The sequence below is a fragment of the Lonchura striata genome, chromosome 1A (genome assembly GCF_050655825.1).
Source record: "Lonchura striata isolate lonStrDom1 chromosome 1A, ASM5065582v1, whole genome shotgun sequence".
Taxonomy (NCBI): Eukaryota; Metazoa; Chordata; class Aves; order Passeriformes; family Estrildidae; genus Lonchura; species Lonchura striata.
In genome coordinates, this window is record NC_140741.1 from 45,801,670 (window position 1) to 45,825,649 (window position 23,980).

Below are 23,980 nucleotides of genomic sequence, written 5' to 3' on the forward strand. Positions count from 1 at the left end.
TGTCAGCATGCAAGAAAGGTAGGACAAAAAGGGGAAGTCCAAAGAAAACAGAGAAAGAAATCTGGAGAAACAGCTTCTCTGGACACCTTATCTGCTACAAAGGCAGACCTAGGATCTGAATCAGAGACCAGCCACCAGAGCTATGGATTAAAAAATGATTCCTTTGGCTGTTAAGCAGATTGGGATGCATGGAGGAGGCTGAAGGCAAGGCAGAGGTGGCAGAGGCCACTGGGGGCAGCCACCCCTTTGAGGCTGCTGCGAGCCAGGCTCTGCGCAGGAGCCGAGCAGCCAACGCTTCCCTAAACAAGCTGGGGCACCAGCTGCACTGTGTGCATGGGAACGCTTCCCTAAACAGGCTGGGAACACCAGAGCGCCCCACCATGCTGGCTTCACTCTCCAGTACACATTCCTACCTTGACTCCTTTACAGGGTACGTAATTCTTTTAATAGCATAGAGGTGCCTGGGAGAAAGACTTTCTCTAATCTCCAGGGAGTATATTGTGCCTGACTAATTTATGGGTACTTATTGACAAAAAGTTTTATCTGTGTTTTCTATCTATTCAAATACAAATCTCTGAGTTTTGACTCATGGGGACCCATATAATAGTTTGATGAATGATTCTGTGTTTTCTGGTAAGGCAATGCAATTTTTGGTAGGATGTAGTAGTTTATTTCTTCATAATCAATGGGTTACAGACAACACATTACAGAAATAATTGATTGTTGATCAACAAATATATAAAGATGAGCCAAAGCCTACATAAGCTGCCAGTTATTAACTAGACAGTGCCTTTGAAATAGTATAAAATCCAACACAATGTGTAAAATTTAATTATAAATTAATTTCCAAACAGTCTTGGTTCTAGGTATTTATTGCCTGTTTTATCCATCTGAGACACCCTTTCCTCCTTCAGGGTGTACAATGTTCCTTCCTTGTGTACACTGTGGTGCCACTCACTGTATGCAACACCTGGCTTCACAGACTGTGGGACAGGAGTTGCTACAATTGCCTTGTCCTTCATCATCACCTCACACGCATGGTGATTTCCAAGACTCTTCAGGTGGACAGTATTGACTGGAGAGTGGGAGGAATTGCTTGTTTGCAGTGGAGGGCAGTCTGTGTCAGGAGGGCAGATGCTTCTCCCCAGAAAAGTTCCCATGACATTTCCCATCTAATTAATATGCCATTTGGGTCATTACACGTTCAGTATTTCTAGAAACTTGTATTTCACTTAATGACACTGTGAATATCAGTCATTATCAAAAGCTTTTTATTCTCTACATAGAGATTCTCACAGAGATGTTTCTTCATTTTATTTGCAGAAAGGTCAAAATTGTATTATAAAGGATCCCACTTGTATTTTGTTTATATTTAATATCTATTTGAAGAAACCAAAAGTACATACTGTGGCTGACAGGCTAGATAGGATAACAGATGCTGATACCTATAAACAAAACAAGCTCTCCATAATTATGCCTTAAAGTATCCAATTGTGCAAATCTGTTTTAAAATACTAATGTTGCTTGGTTTCCACCCAGTAGCCTAAGGTAGTGCTTCTACAGTCTATTAAGAACATGAGCAAATAAAAAGAAGCCATTTAGAACCTCTCGGTTTCTTGCTGCTGGAATATCTCCACAGAGAGTCTCCTTATAATCAGCATAACTATCTGAAATTTGTGCATAGCTTTCATTAGCAAAGAATTTGTGTGACTTACCATATATTAAAGATGCTTTCCATGGCAAATGTTTGGCCTCTGTGCTATGAGTCAGCTCCCACTTGTATTCTGAATATAATGAAAGGTGATGGGTTTCACACTTGAACCAGGCCAGAATTCCCAAAAGTTGGTGGTACCCAAAGGAGATAGGACAACATGCCTGATGTACAGGACAAACTGTAAACTCTGCATTGCTGAGTTAGACAGAGATAAATTCCACTGACTTGTATTTCTCACACATTTGGTGCACACCTGCCTGCCTCCTTGCAGGATGTGCTGGCAGGTGCAGACAACACAGCTGCTGAAGTTACCTGCCTCACATACAGCAACAAAGAAAGTGACACGTGGTCAATTTTATGCTGAAAGGTCCATGAGTTTTGTCATCTTTGATCATGAGGACATGGAAATTCTCCTGTGAAGAACAGCCAGCCCCACATATGGCCTCACAGCTAAATTAACTGCTTCTGTCTACTTTCTGTCCCAGGGTACTTCATGATGTATGCAACAAAGAAAGTGACTTGAGAAAGGGACTTGAGAACATGCTCTGGGGTATCCTTAATAGTGCCATATATGTGTCCTGATTTAAATAGCTTCACTTAATCATTAGGGGACTGAGAGATTGAATAAATAGATGCTCTTTGGAATATAAATGGTGGAGTCACTTTATTTGTTCCCTTGTGGCAGAGTAGATCTGAAAGGATGATAAGCAAAGATAACATATCTTGAAATTCCATCCTAATAAGCAATAAATTATCCTGCTGCAAGCAGGCTTTCAAAGTACAATTTGCACAATTTCTCAGTTCAGCACACAGCCAGATGCCTTGAAGACCAAGTAAGCCACTTTAGAAGCAAGAGTAGACGGCAGGCCATAAATGGCCAATAATGAGAGAATCACATGAATTTCTGAAAGTAAAAGTAAATTAATTTCAGAACAGCAGAAGTTCTGAAGATAAAAAGCATTTTTAATAGTCTTCCACTGTTAATACAAAGACTCTAAAAGAGTTTGCCATATAAATAAAACCTTTCAGTGGGATCAAAGAGCTAAACAGAAAAAAGTCATATGCTCAAAAATAAAAATGTGGCTTCTTAATATAAAATCATGCTACCTGCTACAGCTATAATTGTTAGCTTCTTTTTTCAGTTCTCTCAAACCATATCCTACTGGGATATATTCAGAAAGCCTGGGGCTTCCATTATTTCCATGTCTAGTAGGGAAAAAAATACAAAAATTAGGAAGATAAAATAGGCACAAAAGATTTGATTGAGACTGCATACACAAGAAGGGCACAGCTGAATTTCCTTAGGTAATTCTGGTATAAATAGCTGAGTATAAATGCTCACAATTACAAAAAAATATGTATTACTGTTTCAAAAAATTATCTTTGCTGAAATTAGCTTCTTCTCAGCTAAGAAGCTGTAAGTAACTGATTTTGTGTGTCTTCTTAAGACTCAGTTGGAAGTAACCTGAATCTTCTCTTGAAGTACCTTCAGGCTGACAACTAACGTGAAACCCAAACAGAACATGGAGGAGTGAAGACACCATGCTTAAGGAAGAACAGAAGCTTCTTTTGGTTCATCTCAGAGCATTTCCTTCTGTTTTATCACTACAGATCAAAAAACAAACAAACAAACAAAACCAAACACAAAAAAACCAACACCATGATACCCAGCCTATAAACCTTTAAGTCTGAACAACTTTCATACATACCTGCTCTGTCTACTGATAAATCCCCAGACAGAAGCAGCAAATGAACTGCAGCTCACATGAGCTGTTAAGACAAGTAACTCACTTCTGCACTTGTCAAGTGCCTTCCTTATCAACCATGCAACTGCCATTTAAATGAGGCCTATACCCAAATATCACAGAAAATAGTCTTAACAAGTGCAGTAGAGCTGTTCCTGCACCAGAGGGAACCAGAAACTACCACTAGAATTCCTCCAAGATAGATTATGTTGTTTGCCTTCCAGAAATTATTCTTTAAAGAATTTCAGTGTCAAGTGATTATTAAATGGCACTGTAAACACCTCAATTAGCACTGCAGATTTGAAATGATCCTTTCTTCCCCATGACACAGAAATTTAGATGAGTCACACCAGAGTGTGAAATGCTAATATAGTTTTATTTTAAAATATAGCCAAAATTCCTCCTAGTATAAAACCTGCAGTTTATAATACTACATAGTATAGTACTGTATAATACTGCAGTTCTTCCTGTAAGAATAAATTCTTTCCCTTTGAATCTCCTAGATGACAGTGACACAAAAATATGTCTCTATGTTACTCAGTAAAAATGGGGTGAGGAGATACTATAATCCCATCTACCCACAATGAAATTATATATACCATGAAAATATTGAAGATCTATGCAAAAGGCCAATAAATGGGTTTATAAATGTTTAACACATTTATCTGTCTTAGACTTGTACATGAGATTATAAAAGATTGTGAAATCAATAGTTTTTAAAAGGGTCTGTTTAACCTATTGAAATAGCAAATGAGCCATAAATTTTTTGTCTGGGTGGGAACATCCAAAGAAACGTGAAAGGAGCAGGGAACTGACTTTACTGCCTTCCTTTACTATATACCAACTTAGAAAAATACTGGAGATGTGACAGTTCAGGGAACAAGAGGGAGTATGGTAAAGAATAGTTTGGTATGGCTGGTTAGGCATGGCTTAGATCAAACCTATTTCGGTTGTTGGAAAGGTCTAACCCAGTCCTGACACAGATAAAATGTGTAAGAGGTGAAAAAGTCTACAAAAGAGCACCTAAGAGTCCTTTCTTTCTGTGTGTCAGGAAGAGACACAGTGTTCTGAGAGGCCTTATGCTTTGACAGAGTAGAATATAATGGAATAGTACTATTCTAGTCCATTATATATTCCATTATTCTATCAGTAAAGACTTCAGCCTGGAGACACTCTAAATGTAACACATGGGAGGATTACCCTTTGTTATCTAAAAATGTCTTCAGATAGATATGTCTTGAATGTGAGAATGATACAGAATTAAGAATGGCAGTTGGTTTTGTCACTTCATTAGGCTGAAAAATTACTTTATTCTGATGCTCCTGCAGTATATTACCTTCTCAGGAAGACTGTCCTCACCTAAACTATGAACTTAGAAGGCCACAGGTGGACACTGTCTTATTGATCAATGTGTACCAAAACACAAGAGCTTACTGCCTTTAATTTTTTACCACCTAAGAAGTTCCTTACCTCGCTGCCTCAAGCAAAATCCTGTTGAAGTAACAGTTCAGCCACTGTAATTAGTTTCAGGTAAAAATGAAATCAACCTGAGCCTTGTTCTGCCTGAAGGATGATGTCAGGGTGCACTCCTACAAACCAGTCAGTAGAAAGGAGCACTTCTATTAATCAAGCAGTAACGAGCCCCAAAGACTGTTACCTCTCATCACAAGAGACTTATCCAGAGCACCTCTGCCAAAGGCTAGGAATGAAGCCTCACCAGCTTCTCAGCTTTAATTGTCCACTGCAGACTTCTCATTTTCATTCAGCCTTGTACAATGCAGCCTTAAGAGGAGATTCAGGCTTTTGCAGACAAATTGTTAACAGTGTCTGCCTACAATGCTGTGCAGGTGGCAGAAGAAAACCCTGCAAGCTTCTTAATTAATGAGGACAGAACCAATAACGCAGTTGAATATTGAAGCTCAATACCTTTCTGCAGGGATTCTGGCAATAACTGTCTTCATTCCATGTTCTAGTTAGATGTCTAACTGGTTCTTTCTTTCATTCCTAACTCTGCTTTAACACCTTGCTCAGATCTGCCTATGTCACATGTTGATCAATACAGCTTTTTAAAACTTCCTAGTGACATCTGCAATTCTAACCAAATAGTCAATGAACAGAGACCAAGATAAGACAAGAAGTTCTGCAAGAATTTTGTTGGGAAAAACAGAGACTGAAGAGTAATGTATTGTAGGCAATCATGAGTAGTAAAAACAAGGAAATTCTGCTTTTATCATAATATGTACAGAAAAAAAATACTTTTCATAAGAAAAAACCTTACTTTCTCAGTTGCTTACTCAAACTACCTGATGTACAGCAGAATGTATTTTGATTCAGGCTTTCAGCAGCACACAGTCTTAATTTTGAAACTCCAGGTTAATTATCATTTGTTGTAATGAATTACTAAACAGAATAGACACTTGTTGGAGGTACCTGACACTTCTGTTTTTATTTATTTTTTCCTGTCTCTAAACTGTTATTGAACCTAATGATACATTTTTAAACCGCCTCCTAATTTATGATGCCTTATACTGAAAAGAACTTGTAAAGCTTAATTTATTGAGTAACTTTCATTCAAAGAAAACTTCAACTATTTTATATCAGCTAGGATTTCTAACAGTCCAAGAAGCTTAGTTTTGTACATTTTACAAGGGGCCAGTTGGAGACAAGATAATCTGCCAGAAGATCCCACAGCAAGCTGTCAGAGCTAAGAAAGAATATAAGTCTCCTGATTTATCAGATCTGGGTGTAGGATTTTTCCAAGTCTCATTAGCTGTGGCTGTTGGACTTTTCACCCTCTCCCTACACTGCAGGTCATGTCTGCTTCTTAATGCCATCCAGACATAAAATGATCTTGTGTTTGACAGAGCTCCGAGACATCACTGATCCTTTTCATCTCTCCTCCCTTCTTGTGACATAACTCTTGGATTTTGGTCTTCTACAATAAATCAGAGATTTGGTATAGACTGCTAGGAAGGAGTACCTGCTGAGCTTTGCAGACCCCTACAGGCACTGTGCATGAAATTCAGGCATTTTCTAAATTAGGTATCTGCTGCACATTTTTCCATGATTTCAGGGAATACCATGGTAAAAGTGCTCTTCCAATTTAATGTCTCTGTAAGTTTTACTCCTACAATCCTTAGACAAAGCTCCTACTCCAAGATCTTAATTCATTTAGGCATTTTGTTAAGTCCAGCCCCTCACACATACACACACTCCCCATTAGTATATTCCTAACATTATATTCTTAATTCCCACTTGCTTCTATGTGATTTGATTTTGCATTATAGGAAAACCATTTATTTGAGTCTGTCCTGAACTGGCTGGAAAATATAAAATTTTATAAAACTAGTATCTTTTTTTACATTATGTAGAGCTTTTTACATCATGTTTTGCCCATGAAATGAGACAATGCAGATTGCAAAATGTAGAGTGAGTTAGTAAGGAAATATAAGATAAAGTTGCTATGCTCAAAAGTATATGCTCTCCCTTCTCACACATTTTCAATTCTGGCTTTGGATTTCTTTCCAAATGATCAGGCATTGGCATCTACTACAGTTGTTCAAAGACTTTGATTGATATTTCCTGTTTACCTCACTTTGATTAGTATACCTTTCTTCTCTGCTACAAATAATTATCAGTATTGTGAAAGACCTGCTCAGCAATAATCACTATTCCAAATCACATTCACTTTTTCATTTCTTACTGAAATGTGCACAATCAAATGCAGAGTTTTAAGACACTATTTTTGAGATGGTGTATAATTCAAACTCTTCTCAGATTAATCCTTCTTGACCTTTTCAAGTCTCTTCTGTCATTTTTACTAGAAGTAAAACTGCTTCTGTATGGGAAGGAGACCTTTTTAACCATCATCCAAAGCGGTGAAGTTGTGCAATAGGCAGCCTGTGTTTCCAAACTATTAACATGTTTCATTCTTCTTTGCCCTTTGTAATTAATTTCTACTACTGTCTGATTTCCCTTTGGTTCTGTATTTATCATACTTTCATTATCATATTCTGTTTTAAAGTATTTGTACAAAGATTTTTCTTAAATTTTAGCAACTCAGCACACAGATACTGTTACTGACCCAGTCTAGAAAACATACTGCTGTTAAAACTGATAATAGTTTAATATAGACCATTATGGATATCATGTTGCTGGTCTTCCCAAAGTTTGTGACTGCACCACTTCATTGTGCATTCACACAGATGCACTAAGCTAGAAAGGCAAGAGAAGCTCAGTCTTAATTTTGAATGCATTTATGAGGGGCATTTCTTTCCTAAAATTATAAATCACTATAGGCAAAGCAAAGTGGCCATGAAGCCTAACAGGAATAAGTGTATTGATCTGCAATTTTGCAACAGATTACCAGTAATATTGGCAACTGTTATTTGCATTATATGTGGGGTTTTGATGTGTAGTTTCAATAAATAAAAGCAGCTTTAAAAAAAAAAAAAAAACTTTTTTTACCAGGGCTAGTAGTGACATGACACAGGCCAGTATTCATTATGAGTGTGGTAAGACAGAGAAGTCGTGAATGTCCCATTCTTGTAAGTGACCCAGGGCTTTGAGCAACTGGTCTGGCGGGAAGTAGCAGAATTTCTGCCTGCGGCAGGGGGAGCTGGAACTCAATGATCTTGAAGGTCCCTTCCCACCCCAAGCATTCTGTGACTGCTGCCACTGTGGTTCACCAGGCTAGACTCACAGTTCAGCAAATGCATAAGCAATCAAATTAGAGTAAGGATTTGGGAGTAGGCTACCTGCAAGCCTATTTCAGAAGGCCTTTTGAGACAAGCAGTTACATTTCAATTGGAAACAAGCAGTGGTCTTTTGGGTCACGATCAGAGCACGGCTTAATATTCATAAGGATAAAAAATGGATCAAGAAAAAAAACACTCAGAGGAGGCTGGAGAGCTGTGCAGTGCATTACATTTATACTGCTCTAGACTCTTTCGGCTTTTGGTAGGTGAAGAGCACAGTGCTTTTGGCCACACTTAGGGTCATGGTGCTTGTGTACAGGCTGCTAGAGCTTTACAGAAGCTGTAGCACCTAGCCTTAAAAAGGACTCGTGGATAGTCTTCCTATCTCTCTATGGAACGCCTGGCCTATCCAAGCTCTTCCCGTGATAACAGAATTCCCATAGCCTGGCTGCGCTGTTCATCTACCCGTTCGCAGCCAGGTTACCCGTCCCCGCACAGCCGTGCCGGCAGCGCCCGGGGGGCGGCGGCAGGGGCAGCCCATGGCGCCGGCGGCCCCGCGCTCCCCGGCGGCCCGGGACCCAGCCCCGGCCGGCGGGCGGAGTCTGCTCCGCCGCCGCCTCCCGGCGCCCCCGCCGGGCCTTCCGCCCGCGCCGGGCGGGATGCGGGCCGCTCGCAGGCGGCTCTGCTCCGCCCTGATCGTCGCGTACGGCCTCTTCTCCCTCTACGCGGCCTACACCGTGTTCCTGCGCCCGCGCCGCCCGGCCGCCCCTCGCTCGCACCGGGACCGCCGCGGCCCGCGAGGTGAGCGCGGCGGGGCCGCTCCGAGCCGCCCGGCCCGGCCCGGTTCGGTTCGGTTCGGTGCGGGCCGGCCCGGCGGGCGGGGCCTGGCGGCGGCTCCGCCGGGAGCCGGGCCGCCCTCTCCGCTCCCCGCCGGGCCGTGGGGCGCGCCGCGCGCAGGTGATGGAGGTGGGCCCGGCCCAGCGCTGCCAGCTGCTGCGTGAAATTACGACTTTGAGAAAATTAATCATTTTTCCTAAATTTGTGAATTTGGTTTTATTTTTATTGTTTTTTTGATTGTTTGTTTTTTTTTTAATGTAAATCACGCTTTTAGATTTCACAGATCATGTTGCGTTGGGAAATGAAGAGTGGAATCCGTGGGATGCGGATGAGAAAAACGAGCTTGCTGCTTCTCAGCGGAGATACGAAGCTAATCTCAAAATGATAAAATATGCAAGGTCTCACCTAGAGCAGACCAGTCTTAGAGTACAGATTTGGGGCAAAGCAGCAATTGGTAAGCAGATGGTAGTCAATGTCTATTGGTTATTTAACCTTTCTGGTACAGCATTTTTCTGTGTTTCCTGATGACTAAAATTTATGTATATTATTCAATAGTATGTCTAACTGAACATAAGGAGTATTAGGGAAATGCTAGCTGTTACTCAAATTCATAGCAATATAAGAGTAGTTGAACTCCCTTTGTATTGATTCCTTTCAAGGCTATTTTTCTGCATCTGTCAAGGAAAATGTCTCAAGTAGCAAAGAAACACAGTTACTTTTTTTAATCTGGTCTAGTTTACACTATGGCACAAGAAGAGGCCAGGCTTACAGTCGAACTTTCATGTAGCATTATAGAGCACATAGGTATGTTACCTGGTATATTACCATCATAAAAATTGGCACATTTCACAAAAGCTTAAGGGAAGTATGCTTGTCCTTAAAATTATATTTTAAGCCAATTAATATTTGCTCATTTTTAGTGGTATGTGTGCTGGAAAGAGTTGCTAACAGAAGCAGTTTTACCTTAGTATGCTGATATTTTGTCAGCCAAAGAATCTGTGGGAAAAATTCATCTTAACTAATTCTAAGTCGTATTATGCAAGAAGCTCTGACATTTCTTTCCCAAGTTATTATGCTGTGATACTTTTTCATTTTCCAGCAATAATTTTTTAGGAGCATAGAGTAGGCAAGATCCATTAATTCAAATTCTCCATCATGTCTTCATTTATGTAGGTCTTTACCTTTGGCAACATATTTTTGGAGGGCACCTTGAGCCAGCTGATGTGATTGCACAGTGGAGAGAAGGAAGCCAAAATGCAGGAAAAACATATTTCAGGTACTGTTCATGATGTTGATTTCTATTTGTAAAATTTTTTTAATTTTACAATTTTTTCTTTTTTTTTGTCAAAGTGTAAACTTTGACAAATAATGCATTGGAAAGTTAAAATAAATTATGCGCTTGCTCATGCATTACTTTGCCTATCTCAAAGTTGTGGTTATTTTAATACAGTTGCAAGTACTTTAATTTTGTAATGTTTTGTGTTTTGATAACTATGGAATATGCACACAGCTTTTTATTTAAAATTTTAATTTATACATTGTATACATTTACGTCATTGTTAAAAAATAGAAAACTAGGGAGCAATTTAATCTGGTTTTTGATGGCTCGTGTTATTTAAAAAAAAAATATTGAAAACCTTACCGATGCTGAGAGAAAGAGCAGCCAAGAGACCTCAGTGGCAGGGTCAGGATACAACTCCAAGAACAGTGTGAAGAGCTGGAGCTTAGGGGCTTACAGTTGATGAAATCAACATGCATATGTGAGGCAGGAAGATGTTTCCTGCTGTTTGGTTTCTGCTGTATTCAGGGGAAAGGGACTTGGCTCATTCATTCATAAATAGGAATGTGTCAAAATCATAATTTGTTTATAACAAAGGCTGTCTGTGAGACCTAACTTCTTGTTAGCTATTTGATTTGCAAACCAAAATTTTGTATGGAAAGGAAGATTACACTTAAAGCACTGTTTGCTTTAACAGTGGTGTTTGATCTGTAATCACATAAGTTTTAAAACTGTAAAATGTTTTTTTATTATTCAGTGAATGTTACAGAGCTTATCTCCAAGTCCCTATTTAATACCATTTTAATGCTTTCTGTGAAGATACAGTGAAAAATGAAGGATTTTTTATCTATTTGGCCAATTAGCCAGTCTGCAGAAGTAGGCCTCCTGCAACATTTAGTCACTTGCACCAGGACCCACCTGTTAAAAAAGTTTTCTTCTAATACATAAATTACACAGTTAAGTGAGTTTAACTTCTGAAACATGTGTTGCTTCAGAAGGCTATTTTTTTCCTTGCGCAATATGTGGTTCTAACTGAAATATTTGAAGGTAGTTTTTGAAATACACATGTGATTGTGAATTGAAAGGAGGTTTTAAGTGATCACGAAACTTTTTATCAAAGTATGGTACAGGCTAACTCATCTATTTTTTCAGAAAAAAAATAGATGAGTTTATGTAGTCTTTAACAGAAAAAGCAATATTTCTTGTCTACAAATAAAAGATGATCCTACAAGTTTAGAGAATCAACCATGAATTATGCTACTGTGTCTTGGTAGTCTCCTTGGCAGAGCAATAGAGCTTTCAACTCACAAATATAAAGAAAGGATACAGCCCTTTCTTTGAATATTGGACCAGTACTTACAGTGCAGTTTTAGTGGCAATAGACTGTTGTTTCCAGAGTTAAAATCTTAGAAGATACAGAAATCCATGATACTGTGGCATAATAGGTTATCTTCCTGGTATTGACATGAAAATTTCTTCAAGCTCATGCTTTCCACATTTATAACATGAAAATAATTTGCTGTAGTTAATGAGTCTCTCACTTGATTGATTATGGTTATTTTCTTTCTAGTGTGACTATTTCAGATGATTAATAACCTCACATGTTTCCTTAGGGTATACATCTCTCAAAGAAAGACTTCTATACTTGCATTTAAAAAGCTTCTTGTTATGTCTAGATGAGCCAGGGATAATGGAGTCCCTATTTTAATTTCAACTTGGATGCTAGATCCTACCAAAACAAAGCTTAAGTTTAGTACCAACATAACAAAGGTTAACTTTTGACAGGCTAGTAGAAACTTGTTGTGCAAAGTATAAAAAATATGCAATATAACTGTTATTTTAACAACTAGGCTTCTAAAATAGCTACTTTTTACTCCCTTAGGAAATACTAGTTTATATTGTAGAGAATAATTATGTGATTTTGGCTTCTTACTGGTTATAAGATTTTCTAGAATTGTTTACTGCCTGGCTGAGGTAAATTATCTTTTGATTACTAGATGAGGCTAGAGGGAGCTAGCTGAGGTGACATATTTGGAGAATATGTGCTGCTCTGCAGTTTTCTGTGGTAAGTCTGATTGTTAACAAATAGATGTCTGGTGAATGTTTGTAAAGAATACAAGATCTAAAGACACAAAAATGCCAAAATACCACTTGAACACAGTTGCATGAATAAGCACATTCTGTATATTTATGATGGAGAATACACATCTCTAATATGGATTTTGATGGGTACATGTTTTTATCAAAGAAGTTGTCTAAAAAATACATGAAATATCAGCTTCTCCATAAACTGCAGTGGTGTTTATTTAAAAATGGGAGTGGAGAAGGAACTTCATAGCTGTGGATTTTAGTACCATCTTGGCACATTCATACAAAAGCAAGAGAGCAGGATTTAACATTTTATTTGGCTTGAAGCAATTCACATCCTTCTCTCCTGTCATCTAAGAAGATGTTGTAATGCACAGAGTGCCAAAGTTCTTACCTCTTTTTTGGCAAGAGCTTTCCTAAATTTCTATTCCCCCCAAGTCACACCCTCTCTATTTTATAAACATTCAGTGCCACCTTGCCTCAGTCAACTAGGAGAGGTTTCTGTCTATCAGAGAATTCCACCTGGGATAGCTTCTGGCAATTTAGTTTTAATAAAACCCTGTAGTGAAGCTTTTTGAAAATCCAAAACCACTATGTCCACTGGATCCTCTTTATCTGTGTTCTTACTGACACACTCATAGATCTTCATCTACGTTCTTAGTGGAACAGGGTTAACTCATTCACAGCAGTGCTTATCCATATATATGATCAATGATCTTACCTATTGATAAGATTCAGTGATCTTACTGTTTATTACAGACTCTTCCAGAGAGGAAATTAATACTGACTGTTCTCCAGAGTCCTTTCAAATTGTTTTTGTAGATGGGAGTCTGCAAAAGATGGTGAATTACTTACCAAGTATAGTGTCTCTTCATAATGACAGCTGCACACCTCTGCTAGCAGTTCTTCAATTGTGTGTTTGTGTTCCTTCAGAACTCTCAAGTGAAGGCCGGGTTCAAATATTCCATTTGATATAATACTTACGGTGTTGAACCTTGTATTTCTTGCAGAAGCAGATAAATTAGAGGTGGCCATCTCCTTTACTTTTCTCTTAAGCCATATGGGGCTGGGGAGTCTCTGTTTACTTTTTGGATTGAAGCACACAGCATGCCTATACTTCTTATACAGTGTTTTTGAACAGTCTACAAACTCATTGAAAACTTCTTGTGATTTGGACTGCTCCCTTTCAAGTTCTTTATTTTCTCATTTTTATATAATTCCAGTATTGCATATGGAATGTGTCTATGCTGGATGTATTTATTATGATCTCTCTTGCTGCAAGTGTTAAATTTAATCCTTGCTATTAGAGAATGGCTGTCTTAACACCTTCAGAATGGGCACTCTAAGACCCAGTCTAGAACAGCCTCTTTTTGTGTAACTGTCTATCACTAAGAAGGAAAAACTAGGACTTTGTAGAAAGCAAGTCACATATTTAGTCCAAAAAATGTAATCTTCCCATATTATCTTTGATCTAGCCTTCTAGTACTGTTAGGACTACTCACTTAATTTAGCAGCTTCTGTAGTCTCTCTTCTGTTTCCCAATCCCAATTGCGTTCTCATTGGGAATTAACAGCACAACCCTAGCACGGTGTTTTAATTATTAAAGTATGGGATTTATGAGCCTTGCACTGTATTACTTTTTTCCCCCGCTGTAATTTTATGCTGTTCAACTACATATATTCCTGCACAACAGTCATTGCTTCCTAACCTGTACATCTTGTTATTGCTGTAAAGCTGTTACTCTCAAAGTGCTGTATCGTAGGAAAAACCCTTTTTCTCCAAGTCTCTTTGCAAGGTGATCACTGGACCGTGTTTTTATTTAGTCTCTATTTGAGGTATTCCAAAGCTCAAGGTATTCTCTCTTAGGAATCACAGTGACTCTGTTCTCATTGTCTGTTAAACTTCGGATTTAAGTCTTGATCTGACTTAACATTTAATGTATTAGAAGTCTTTGTTGTAAGTCATGAGTCTTACGAATTTTGGCTCCAAAACATATCGCTTCCACCAAGCCAGCAGCATGTCAGCTTAACTGAGGTTTCAAATATGCTTGTCTAAGTTCAGTCTGCCTCAGAAAACTTCACTGCAGTAGTTTTTAAAGTTTTGTTGTGAGAGCTTTTTTCCTCAGTAAGTGTATTTGAACTGAAACTAGATGTCATCTCAGCACTTCATGAGTTAAAACTGATGCTCACTCTAAATTAAGTTTTGCTGGTAGCTGAAAAACTCGTAATGCAGCAGACCTAGAAAATTAGCACTTAACTGAATCTTAGGAAAAAAAAAATACTGTTTTCCCCCCTCCACTTTTTCCCAAGCTGTGTAACTGTTACTTCTTTGCATTCAGTCAATTATCTGTTAACACACCAGGTAATTGAAGAGCAGGAGCTGGCAAATACTGGTTTGTATCATTGCAGTTCATGAATGGATTTTGTCACATACTTGCAAATGATTAAAGATTTAACGATTTTGCTACATGGCTGAAATTCTTCTGCTAAATACATTGTGCAAGATCTAGAAATGCCATTTTGTAACTAAAATGTTTGTGCATCAAGGGGTTGATTGACACACATTTTGAGGTTTGAGTATGGCAAAATATCTTATTTATGTCTATCACCTTTTTCCTGAATAAAAATGAAAGCAGCTTTATGCCTGTGCTAAGCAGTAGATATTAATGACAGAAGTGGTTGTAGCTGCACAGGTAATTTTGCAGTATATTGCATTTACTTTATTGAAGTAAAAATCATCTCTGGAGTGCATACTGTGTAGTAAGACTGGCTAGAGGATTGAGGTCAATAATTTGTCTTACCAAGTCTCACTGTGTTTGGTGTTGTGTGTTGGTTTTCTCAGCTTCCTCACTGGCCCATCTGTAGTTCCTGGCTACTTCTCAGTGGAAGCGGAGCATGTGGTGCTGGTGCTGAACGGGCGGGAGCCGGCGAAGGTCGCCTACGCCACGCAGTGGCTGCGCTACGCGCAGACACTGATGGAGAGCCGCAAAATCCAGCACGTGGCAGTGGTGCTGCTCGGCAACGAGCAGTGCTACAACGCCTGGATTCAGCCATACCTGAGACGAAACGGGGGATTTGTAAATCTGCTCTTTGTTACATATGACTATGCATTCGTAAATGAAGAAGATGTTTTCCAGTGGCCTTTAGGAGTAGCTACGTAAGTGTAATTGATTAATTAATTGCTGTGCATGAGGTATGGAAAATATGACTGAGTGTTCCTGCTTAGGCCCAAAACGATTTTAGTAAGTAAATTGCAGAACATGATCCTATTATTAATTTTAAATCATGCTAATTCTACATCAGGCATTGGAGTCTTTGAAAGTTGCATTTAGCAATAAAAATGATAACAAGAAAAGAATAGTAGTGTTTAGAAAACTTCAGGAAAGTGAACCTGTGTCTCCTAAGGTTTTCTGTTTAGTTTTTCTTCAGTAGATTTGCTCTTGAGATTTATCATAATAAATCTGCTGATGTAATATGTACCATGTGGAGATTCAAAAGATACTTATGTACTAAAGTTGCAGGTACTATTTGTTCAGAAAAGAAAAGAGTACTTTTTTTAACCTCCATTATGGCTCAAAAGGCTTCCCATTTAGAGTTTTTATACTCCAACGTAGTGTAAATGGCTTAACTGCTTGTTTAAAAAAACTATTTTTGTTATACTTAAGTGCTCAACTATTTATGTGGAGTAAATAAAGGTTTGGTTCAGCTAGATGAATTTTTACTTCTTATTAACACAGTTGATAGTGGTTTAGCTACTTACCAGGGTAATAGAAGCTGAAAGGAATACAGGATTATTTTCATGCCTCGTGTTGAATTTGAATTCAATATCATGTATCGATCCAGTTTGCTCAACAAGCTGGAAAACTGTATAGAGCTTTTTATATATAGCTTGAGCTTGTTCACAGGGTCTCTGACATATGCTAAATTTAGATTATTGATGGTGTCAAAGAATTGATGGTATTGGAAGTTCCTAAGTAGAAAGAAGTTGAATTTTGAGATGCAGAGATTAAGGTGACAGTTAAGAGAAAGCAACAATACTTAGAGCAATAAACTAGGGTGCAAAGCTGGGTGGAGGAAGATAAATTTGGTATCAAAATGGGGTTTCCAGCCCTTGCATACAACAGCTGTACAAAACGGGTTAAAGGCATGAAAATTTGCTAGATTTTCCAAGTAAAGTGGGAAAATGAAGATGTGGAATGATGAAAAAATATTTGTCATGAAGGGATGAATGCTTATTAGAAACTAAGTGAATTAACATTCATCATACAGGAAAAGAATGAGGAAAGGACTGCTCCATCAAATAATGTACAATAAGCTTAGTAGCCAAAAGATTAGATTATTGAGTTCACTCAAAGTGAGTTTTTGCTTTGAGAGATTACAAATGGTATTTTCAGTAGAAGAGCATATCCAGAGATTAAAGTAGGTGAGACTTATGTGCCATAGTTACTGTTAAACTGGCCATGTCAGTCAAAACTTGTGGTTGCATCAAGAACAGCTTCTTTGGAAAAGCATGTTAGTCAAGGACATTCTGTAATATGCACATTTAATATTTCTGATGTTGAAAGATGTAAATATTCTGGAAACACTGTGCAGGGACTGATGGGAGCAGAGGGAATAAAGGCATACTTTTAGGACAGGATGTGAATTGATTTACTTGTGCGTCTGTCTGTATAGATGCGGATTGGCAACAAGTAGGTGGTTTTAGTCTTAAAATATGATGCACTGAAAATGAAGTGCCGCAAAATGTTTTCCTTTGATATGGTTATCTAATTTACAAATTGTTTTTACAGCTACAGAAATTTTCCAGTTGTGGAACCCAGCTGGTCAATGCTACATGATCCAAGATCATATCTGTGTAATTTCTTAGGAACAGTTTATAAGAATTCTTCTAGAGAAACCCTAATTGAAATTCTGAAACAGGATGGTCTTGACAAACTTTGCTGGATTGCAGCCAGAGAACAGTAAGACTTTAATTTACTTCATGAAAAAATTCAGAGTTTTTTGCCTGGTTTGTTATTGCCAATCTTTTCTTGAGTATTAAAAAGTAATACGAATAAAAGTAATTAGACATTAAGTCAGGGAATAGTGCAGAGACTGTTTAGGTAGTTGTAACAGCATTTCAGTTATATTTTACATAAGGTGTATTTTTAAATCTAGTGTAGAAAAGTTTCCCCTTTATATAACCATCAAAGGCCATCTGTTTTTTTCTTACAAAGATTTGATTGTGAGAAGAAACACTTGTCTTGTATTTTGTGGAGTATTTAGCAGAAGAAAGAAGACAGCCATATTTTGTTGTGTTCCACATGGGAGTGGATTTAGTCTGTACAGCACAGACCAGTGGGTTGATTTTTGACTAACAAGAGTAGGGTTCTGATTGTATTTCTTAACGTTGAAGAGCAACACCTATAAAATTTTGGATAGCAGCCACAGTGGTTCTTAGGTAGACCTTAGCTGCCCTGATGAAGAGTTTCAGTAGATGGATTGTATCTGTGACATAAACTATTATCTCCCAGACGTCTTGAGGCACTTTAAGTAGATGAATTCAGATTATTGCTCTGCTCCCTAGCTTTTGAAGAGCAAGCCTCTTTTGAGGCCAAAAAAAAATAATTTAAAAGTTCATTGAGGGTCTCCCTTTTTGTATGTTCCTAAACTGTGCTGTGAAGTATATTGACATATGCATCATCCAAGTCATGCAGAAGATTTGGAGTGGCATTTCAATTTGTTTCTTGCACTTTTAAGTATTCATAATTCCCAAAAAGGGCCACATATTACAATCTATTTTTAACAGTGACATTTTCAAGAAATTTTTAGAAGACTTTTAAGAGCAGTTAAGACTAAAAGTAAAAGTCAATTGACTGTGTGTATAATATAAAATTTTTACAATGATGGCATTTTCAGATTTATAAATAATAGAAATTAAAGCACCTATCTATTTTTTCATTGCAGTGCCTGTGAGGAAAATATTAATATTCACCCTTTTTACTTTCCTAGGTGGCAGCCTCAAGAAACAAATGAAAGTTTCAAGAACTATCAAGATGCCTTGCTGCAGAGTGATTTGACATTGTGCCCAGTGGGAATAAATACAGAATGTTACAGAATTTATGAAGCTTGTTCGTATGGATCTCTGCCCGTTATAGAAGATGTAATGACACCGGGTGATTGCGGAAATTCATCAGTCTACCACAGTGCTCCACTGCAATTATTAAAAACCATGGGGGCTCCATTTATCTTTATTAAAAACTGGAAAGAACTTCCTGCTATTCTAGAGAAAGAAAAAAAAATGAGCTTACAAGAAAAGATTCAAAGGAGAAAAAAGCTTTTAGAATGGTATCGAAACTTCAAAGCATGGATGAGACAAAAATTCATTAATACTTTGGAAAATTCATTTTTGCCTAGTGATAAAGGATAAATTGTCCCTTTTGAAAATCTATAATAGATGACAGCTTAATTTCCATTAGCCTGAGGCAGCTTTTTATTAAAAGTAACCTTACGGGACAGATGCACTCCTTTTAAAGTCAGTGGAATTGCTCTAAGCTTGGTCAAGAGCTACATTTGGCCCTTCATTTAATGATTTTCACACAGGTTGTTAATGTAATAGGATGATACAAGGATGAGAACAATTTGGTTACTATTTTCACAATTTTTATGTTGCTGTGTGACATAGTAAAGAATTTTAAGAATAATATCTTTGAGCTTGTGAATTTGGTAATATCCGACATAAGAAAATCAGTTGTGTTTGAATAAAACAGGGTAATTTATTAGGGAAACTAAAAAAAAAAGTATTATAACAAAATTGCCAGGTTTAGCATATTCTGGTAAGTGCTTGTTTTGAAAATGTGAACTCTTTATTTGGTTGACATTTCATTTCCAACGAAGTGACCATAAAGCTAAAGACCATGGAATAAAAATGTGTATTTCAAGGAACTCTCTTGAAAATATTTGATAACAATCGATTTCATCTTTAACTTCAGATATCAAAAATACTTTCTTTAATTTGTTTTTAGTATTGGGCCGTACCTTTCTGTGTTTCTGCTCTTTCATTACTTGTAGTTACAGCCGCACACTAAACACTGGGACTTAGACATGAACCTGATTGTAGCTTATCTGATTCCTCAAAATCTGCTGAAACTCATCAATGCCAAAAGATGGCAGAAGTGTAATACTGCATGTTTATAGTACTATGTGCACCATAAACTGTTTCAATGCTATTTTTTAATGTTTTTTTTAAAGGGATCTGTCCCTGTTCTTGTGTGTGTGCAGTTCCCTCCAGTATGTTCTGCTGAGCAGTAGGACTGCACACACAAAGGTGTGTAGTAGCCACTTCTGTCTGACCACAGCATGACACATGGGGTCATTCTCATGCAGGAATTCAAAGGCTGTACATCTAAGTAGTAATCGTTTGTGTACTGATACTGTCTAGTTCTGCAGCATATGTCACACAAGAGCACTTCTGTGGGTAATGTGAATTGTCTGTCTAACATGAACTTCTGTGACTTACCATCCACCTAGTGATGGTAAGTCACAGAACTTTCATCTGAAGTGTCCTGCAGTTGCAGTACAATGCAAACATACTCCATTCAGCTGAGACTGGAAGTACAGCAGTGAGTTGATAGCACAGTTTACAGGTGGACATTGTTAGACCAAATTCACAACAATTGTCCACACTTGGGATCTGAAGCCCATCAGCAGTACGCAGTACTTGAGGGTTAGAGGAAGCTTGAGCAGTAATCATAGAAACATGGAATGCTTTAGGTTGGAAGGGGCCTTAAAAATCATGAAGTCCCTTGCCATGGGCAAGGACACCTCCCACTGTCTCAATTGCTCAGAGCCCCATGTAGCCCAGCCTTGGAATAGTTCCAGGGATGGGGCATCCACGTCTTTTCTGGACAACCTGTTCCCATGTGTCACCACTGTAATAATGTAATCTCTGCTGCATTTTTTCTCCAGTAGAATCTTTATTTCTAAACAAGCTACAAAACTGCAGAACAGTCACTTAGAGCAGTGTTTCTCAACTTGTCAAAAGGAGATCCCATGGCACTCCTGCAGGATTTCTAGAAACTGCAGAAAACAACTCTGAGATGTCTTTACCAGTCAGCTGAGATTTTTACAAGAGGCTGCAGCTCCTAAAAAACTAATGTAGTGGTGTGCAGGTTGAAGTCTGAAAAACAGTTGAGTGTGTAACTTGGCTCATCAGCAAAAGAAAGATGCTGCTATTGATGTGTTCATTTCTAAGTAAGTGTGTGAGATTTTCCAAACTCCCAGCAATTATATGTTAAGGGAGGCTGAGACTTACACCAAAACCTTAGTAGAACTTCACTTTGCAGCTGCTTGCCTGCTTTGGGAGTTCAAAGGGAATTATTTTATCTACTGAACCAATTCTTGATGCTTCAAATTCACCTTTTTCAGTCTAGCAGGAATTGGCACCAAGAGTTTTTTCTTGTGTTTTATTTCTAGTGCTAATGGAGCAAAACATCTTGAAGTCAAGGGAGGGATTCCTAACACATTAGGCAGGTTGCTAGCATTTTAATTGTTCTCTCATTCCACTGTCCAACATGTGGAAGAAACTGTCAACTCAACTGCATTTAGATCCAGAGCTGAGCCAAGACCACACAAAGGACCTTGGTAAAGAAAGGATGAGACTGATGGAGGAAAGACAGTGAGGATTTAAAGAAATCAGAGAGGATGTCTTACAGTGGTAGAGGAAACTGGTTAAAACAAGGGAAGTGGTTAAGCCACTGGCAAAAAAGATGGCATGCCACATCCATGTAGGAGTAGATGGTATCTACTGTCAGTGAGAAGATGATGAATCAATTCAGTTGTTTAATGCTGAAAGGTGAATGCACACTCTGATTTTGTGCTTGGCCCTCAGTTGAGACTGGGATCATGAAACATTGCTTTCCAGGCACAGAACAATGTCTATTGTAGCTGTGCCTGGTGTTTCTGGGAGACATGCACAGGACTGAGCCTGTCTCGAGTCGGAATACAAACTGCAGCTCCAAATGTTAGACAGATTGCGAATTATGTGGTGTTTTGCATCACGCTTAGATTGGTGTGTGGAGTATATAACTCTACCAGTTTCTTTATCAGAAGCATTTCCTGCTGATGAAGACTTTACAAATTAAGCTGAATTGCCTTGTTATAAGAAGAAACAGATCCAGCTTTTCCAACCTGAGTGTAACTCTCTCTTCTACAATATTCTGAGCCCATTGAGTGGCTGTGAACATAAGGCATAAACGGTTTAAAAATCAGCTTCTAGAGAGCAATATGATTCTAAAGAAACATAGCTAGTCTTCATAACTGTTTACAATCCTGTAGATAAGGATGTGGCTTGCAAAGGACCCATCTGCAATTTGCTTACTATTCCTGGATATTTAAGTTGTGATAGTGTATTTCAATTGCTAGGTTTACCATCTTTCCATAGCTGAAACTTGGAGAGTTTTCTAGAAGATTTTCTCACAGCAATTACTAAGTTCTGTGTTCCGGAGCACCAGTTTCTGTCTTGGCTTACTGCCCTCACCAAAACACTTGCAAAACCACAGACATAAATCTTGTTGCTTCTTGGCAAATGCTGCATGTTAGTAATAGCCACTAAGAACTGGGCAAACTCAGGAGCAGCTTCCATGCTACTGAGTCCTAAAATAGTTCCAAGTATTCTTCCTGCTGTGATCAGAAAAATGAAGGATGATTGAACAAGATTATGCTTATTTTGGCCTGTTCATAAAGACTGATGTTGGGAGAGGCAAAAGTATTTCAAATGCTGTTCCAACTGTGCTGTAAGAAACTGTTGCTTCCAAGGAAACTGCTAGCATAAGGCATGTTGGGACTGCCATTTTTTCCCAGTAGCTAAAAAGGGATTTAATGTTTATGTAGTGCTGTGAATGCTACACAAAGGGTTTGATGAGTAAGATGAAAAGAAGAGCTGACCTGATGAAAATGTGTCTGAAAGGATGATTTGCAGTTTGCATTGTATCCCAGGGCTCTATGTTGGTTGAGTTTTTTTGCTTTCTGGAATTCACATTTTCTTCCCTGAACACTCTTGGATCCTGACTGAAACTCCATGAATGCCACTATAGTAGAATGCAAGATATTTCTGATCCACAGTCGCACAGAAACAGATGTGTTTCATCAAGCATGCCATGAAATAACATGACTCATTCTCTTAGCCAGTCTTCCAGCAGCTTAATCACACAAGCATTGCCTGAGGTAAGAATCCTGAAATTGCTTCCTGTATTCAGCAGTCCCATTTGACAGTGCAAAATGTCTGGATTTCACATGACAGCATTCATCATTCCTATAGTCTTAATTTTTTTCATCTTCAGGAATATATAATTTGTAGCTTGGGCTGCATTTTAAAACAAGCAGACCTGAATTATTACACACAGTTTCATTAAATACGTGCTCTCAGAAGATATGAGATGCAAAGCGAATGCATCAAACACAAATGAGTCATTCACTAAGATCCAGATGAAGACAACTCATTGAAAGCAAGCTGTGCAGGTGGCCACAAACTAAGAAAAATAAATCTCTGAATGACTGAAATCAGCCTGATTCTTTCAGATTAAGTTATTCAAACAGCACCAAACTGTTAAATGTTGTATTTTGAGTTTGCTATATCAAAGGGGTTTTGTTCAAGGCTCAAAATATAAGGTTTCTACGTAAGTGATTATTTTCATGTTTTTTGCCTCTGCAATGGATTCTTTTCTGAAGAATAAAGGTAGTCTGTGGTCATGAGTAGAGATCCACTTTAAGTAATATTTTCATAGCAGATGCTGAAACATCTTCCTCTGTGGCTGTTTATTTAATACATTATGGTATTTGTGACAACCCTTATCAGCAACGGGGCTACCACGGTGCTATGTCTTATTGCAGGAACTTCTCTGGGATGTGAAATAACCTTGGTTCAGGCCTTCCATCCAGCCTGGACACTGCCACTGCCCAGCTGCCATTTCAGAAACACAACCACAGGGAATTTCTCTGTTGAATCTCACTGCTCCTACTTTTGGCAGGTGGCTGGGGAAGGGTGGGATGGAATGATGATAGGCTCCTGGGGTATTTACTCTCACTGATATGGAAATGGAGAATTAAGGGCAGCTCTGTTTCCCCTGAGGGGAAATGGAGTGTACTGATTAATTGCTGTAGGAATTTAAATGGTACTTCACACTTCCTTCAAATGCTAGCATAGCTTTAAGACAGCCAGTGATGTGTGTTTTGTGGTATGCAGTCTTTAATTGCATATCCCGTTTTGCTGGAGGGTTCAATTTATTAATTTCATAGTGTTATATCAATCTCTGTCTCTTTGCTGGTGATTGTAGAGTATCATGATTGTTTTACAGTGAAAACTAAATAGTCTTGCTAATGCTAACATTGAAGACAATATTCCATCTTATGAGTACACAAGCAGAGATCTGTACTTTATGCCATGCTGTTCCAATTTTGCTTCCTTCTCCTCTCTAATCAGGCTCTGACTGTTTCTTCTTCTGTGTCTCTTTTCTTTGTTGACCCTCTTTTCACATTGTTATTTTCAGATTAGAGAAAATTGCTTTCTGTCTGGTAGGGATATAATTTCCTTGTACCCATGCAGAATTTCACTGGGTACCCAGTCTTAGAGTAGATGTAATTAG

At 38.3% G+C, this 23,980-nt stretch overlaps 1 protein-coding gene across 1 annotated transcript; it reads left to right on the forward strand.

The window, feature by feature from the left end:
• Positions 1–8,799: 8,799 nt before the first annotated feature.
• RXYLT1 (ribitol xylosyltransferase 1) lies at positions 8,800–19,283 on the forward strand. The gene is made up of 6 exons (XM_021547408.4): positions 8,800–8,957; positions 9,268–9,447; positions 10,167–10,269; positions 15,202–15,516; positions 17,150–17,320; positions 18,351–19,283. Exons 1-6 carry the CDS (start codon positions 8,816–8,818, stop codon positions 18,766–18,768), a joined length of 1,329 nt encoding a protein of 442 aa, XP_021403083.2. The 5' UTR covers positions 8,800–8,815; the 3' UTR covers positions 18,769–19,283.
• The last annotated feature ends 4,697 nt before the right edge of the window (positions 19,284–23,980 follow it).

Coding starts and splice junctions, on each gene's coding strand:
- RXYLT1 (XM_021547408.4), top strand. CDS start 8,816: ATGCGGGCCGCTCGCAGGCGGCTCTGCTCCGCCCTGATCGTCGCGTAC. Junction 8,958..9,267: donor GGACCGCCGCGGCCCGCGAG/GTGAGCGCGGCG, acceptor TCACGCTTTTAG/ATTTCACAGATCATGTTGCG. Junction 15,517..17,149: donor TGGCCTTTAGGAGTAGCTAC/GTAAGTGTAATT, acceptor TTGTTTTTACAG/CTACAGAAATTTTCCAGTTG.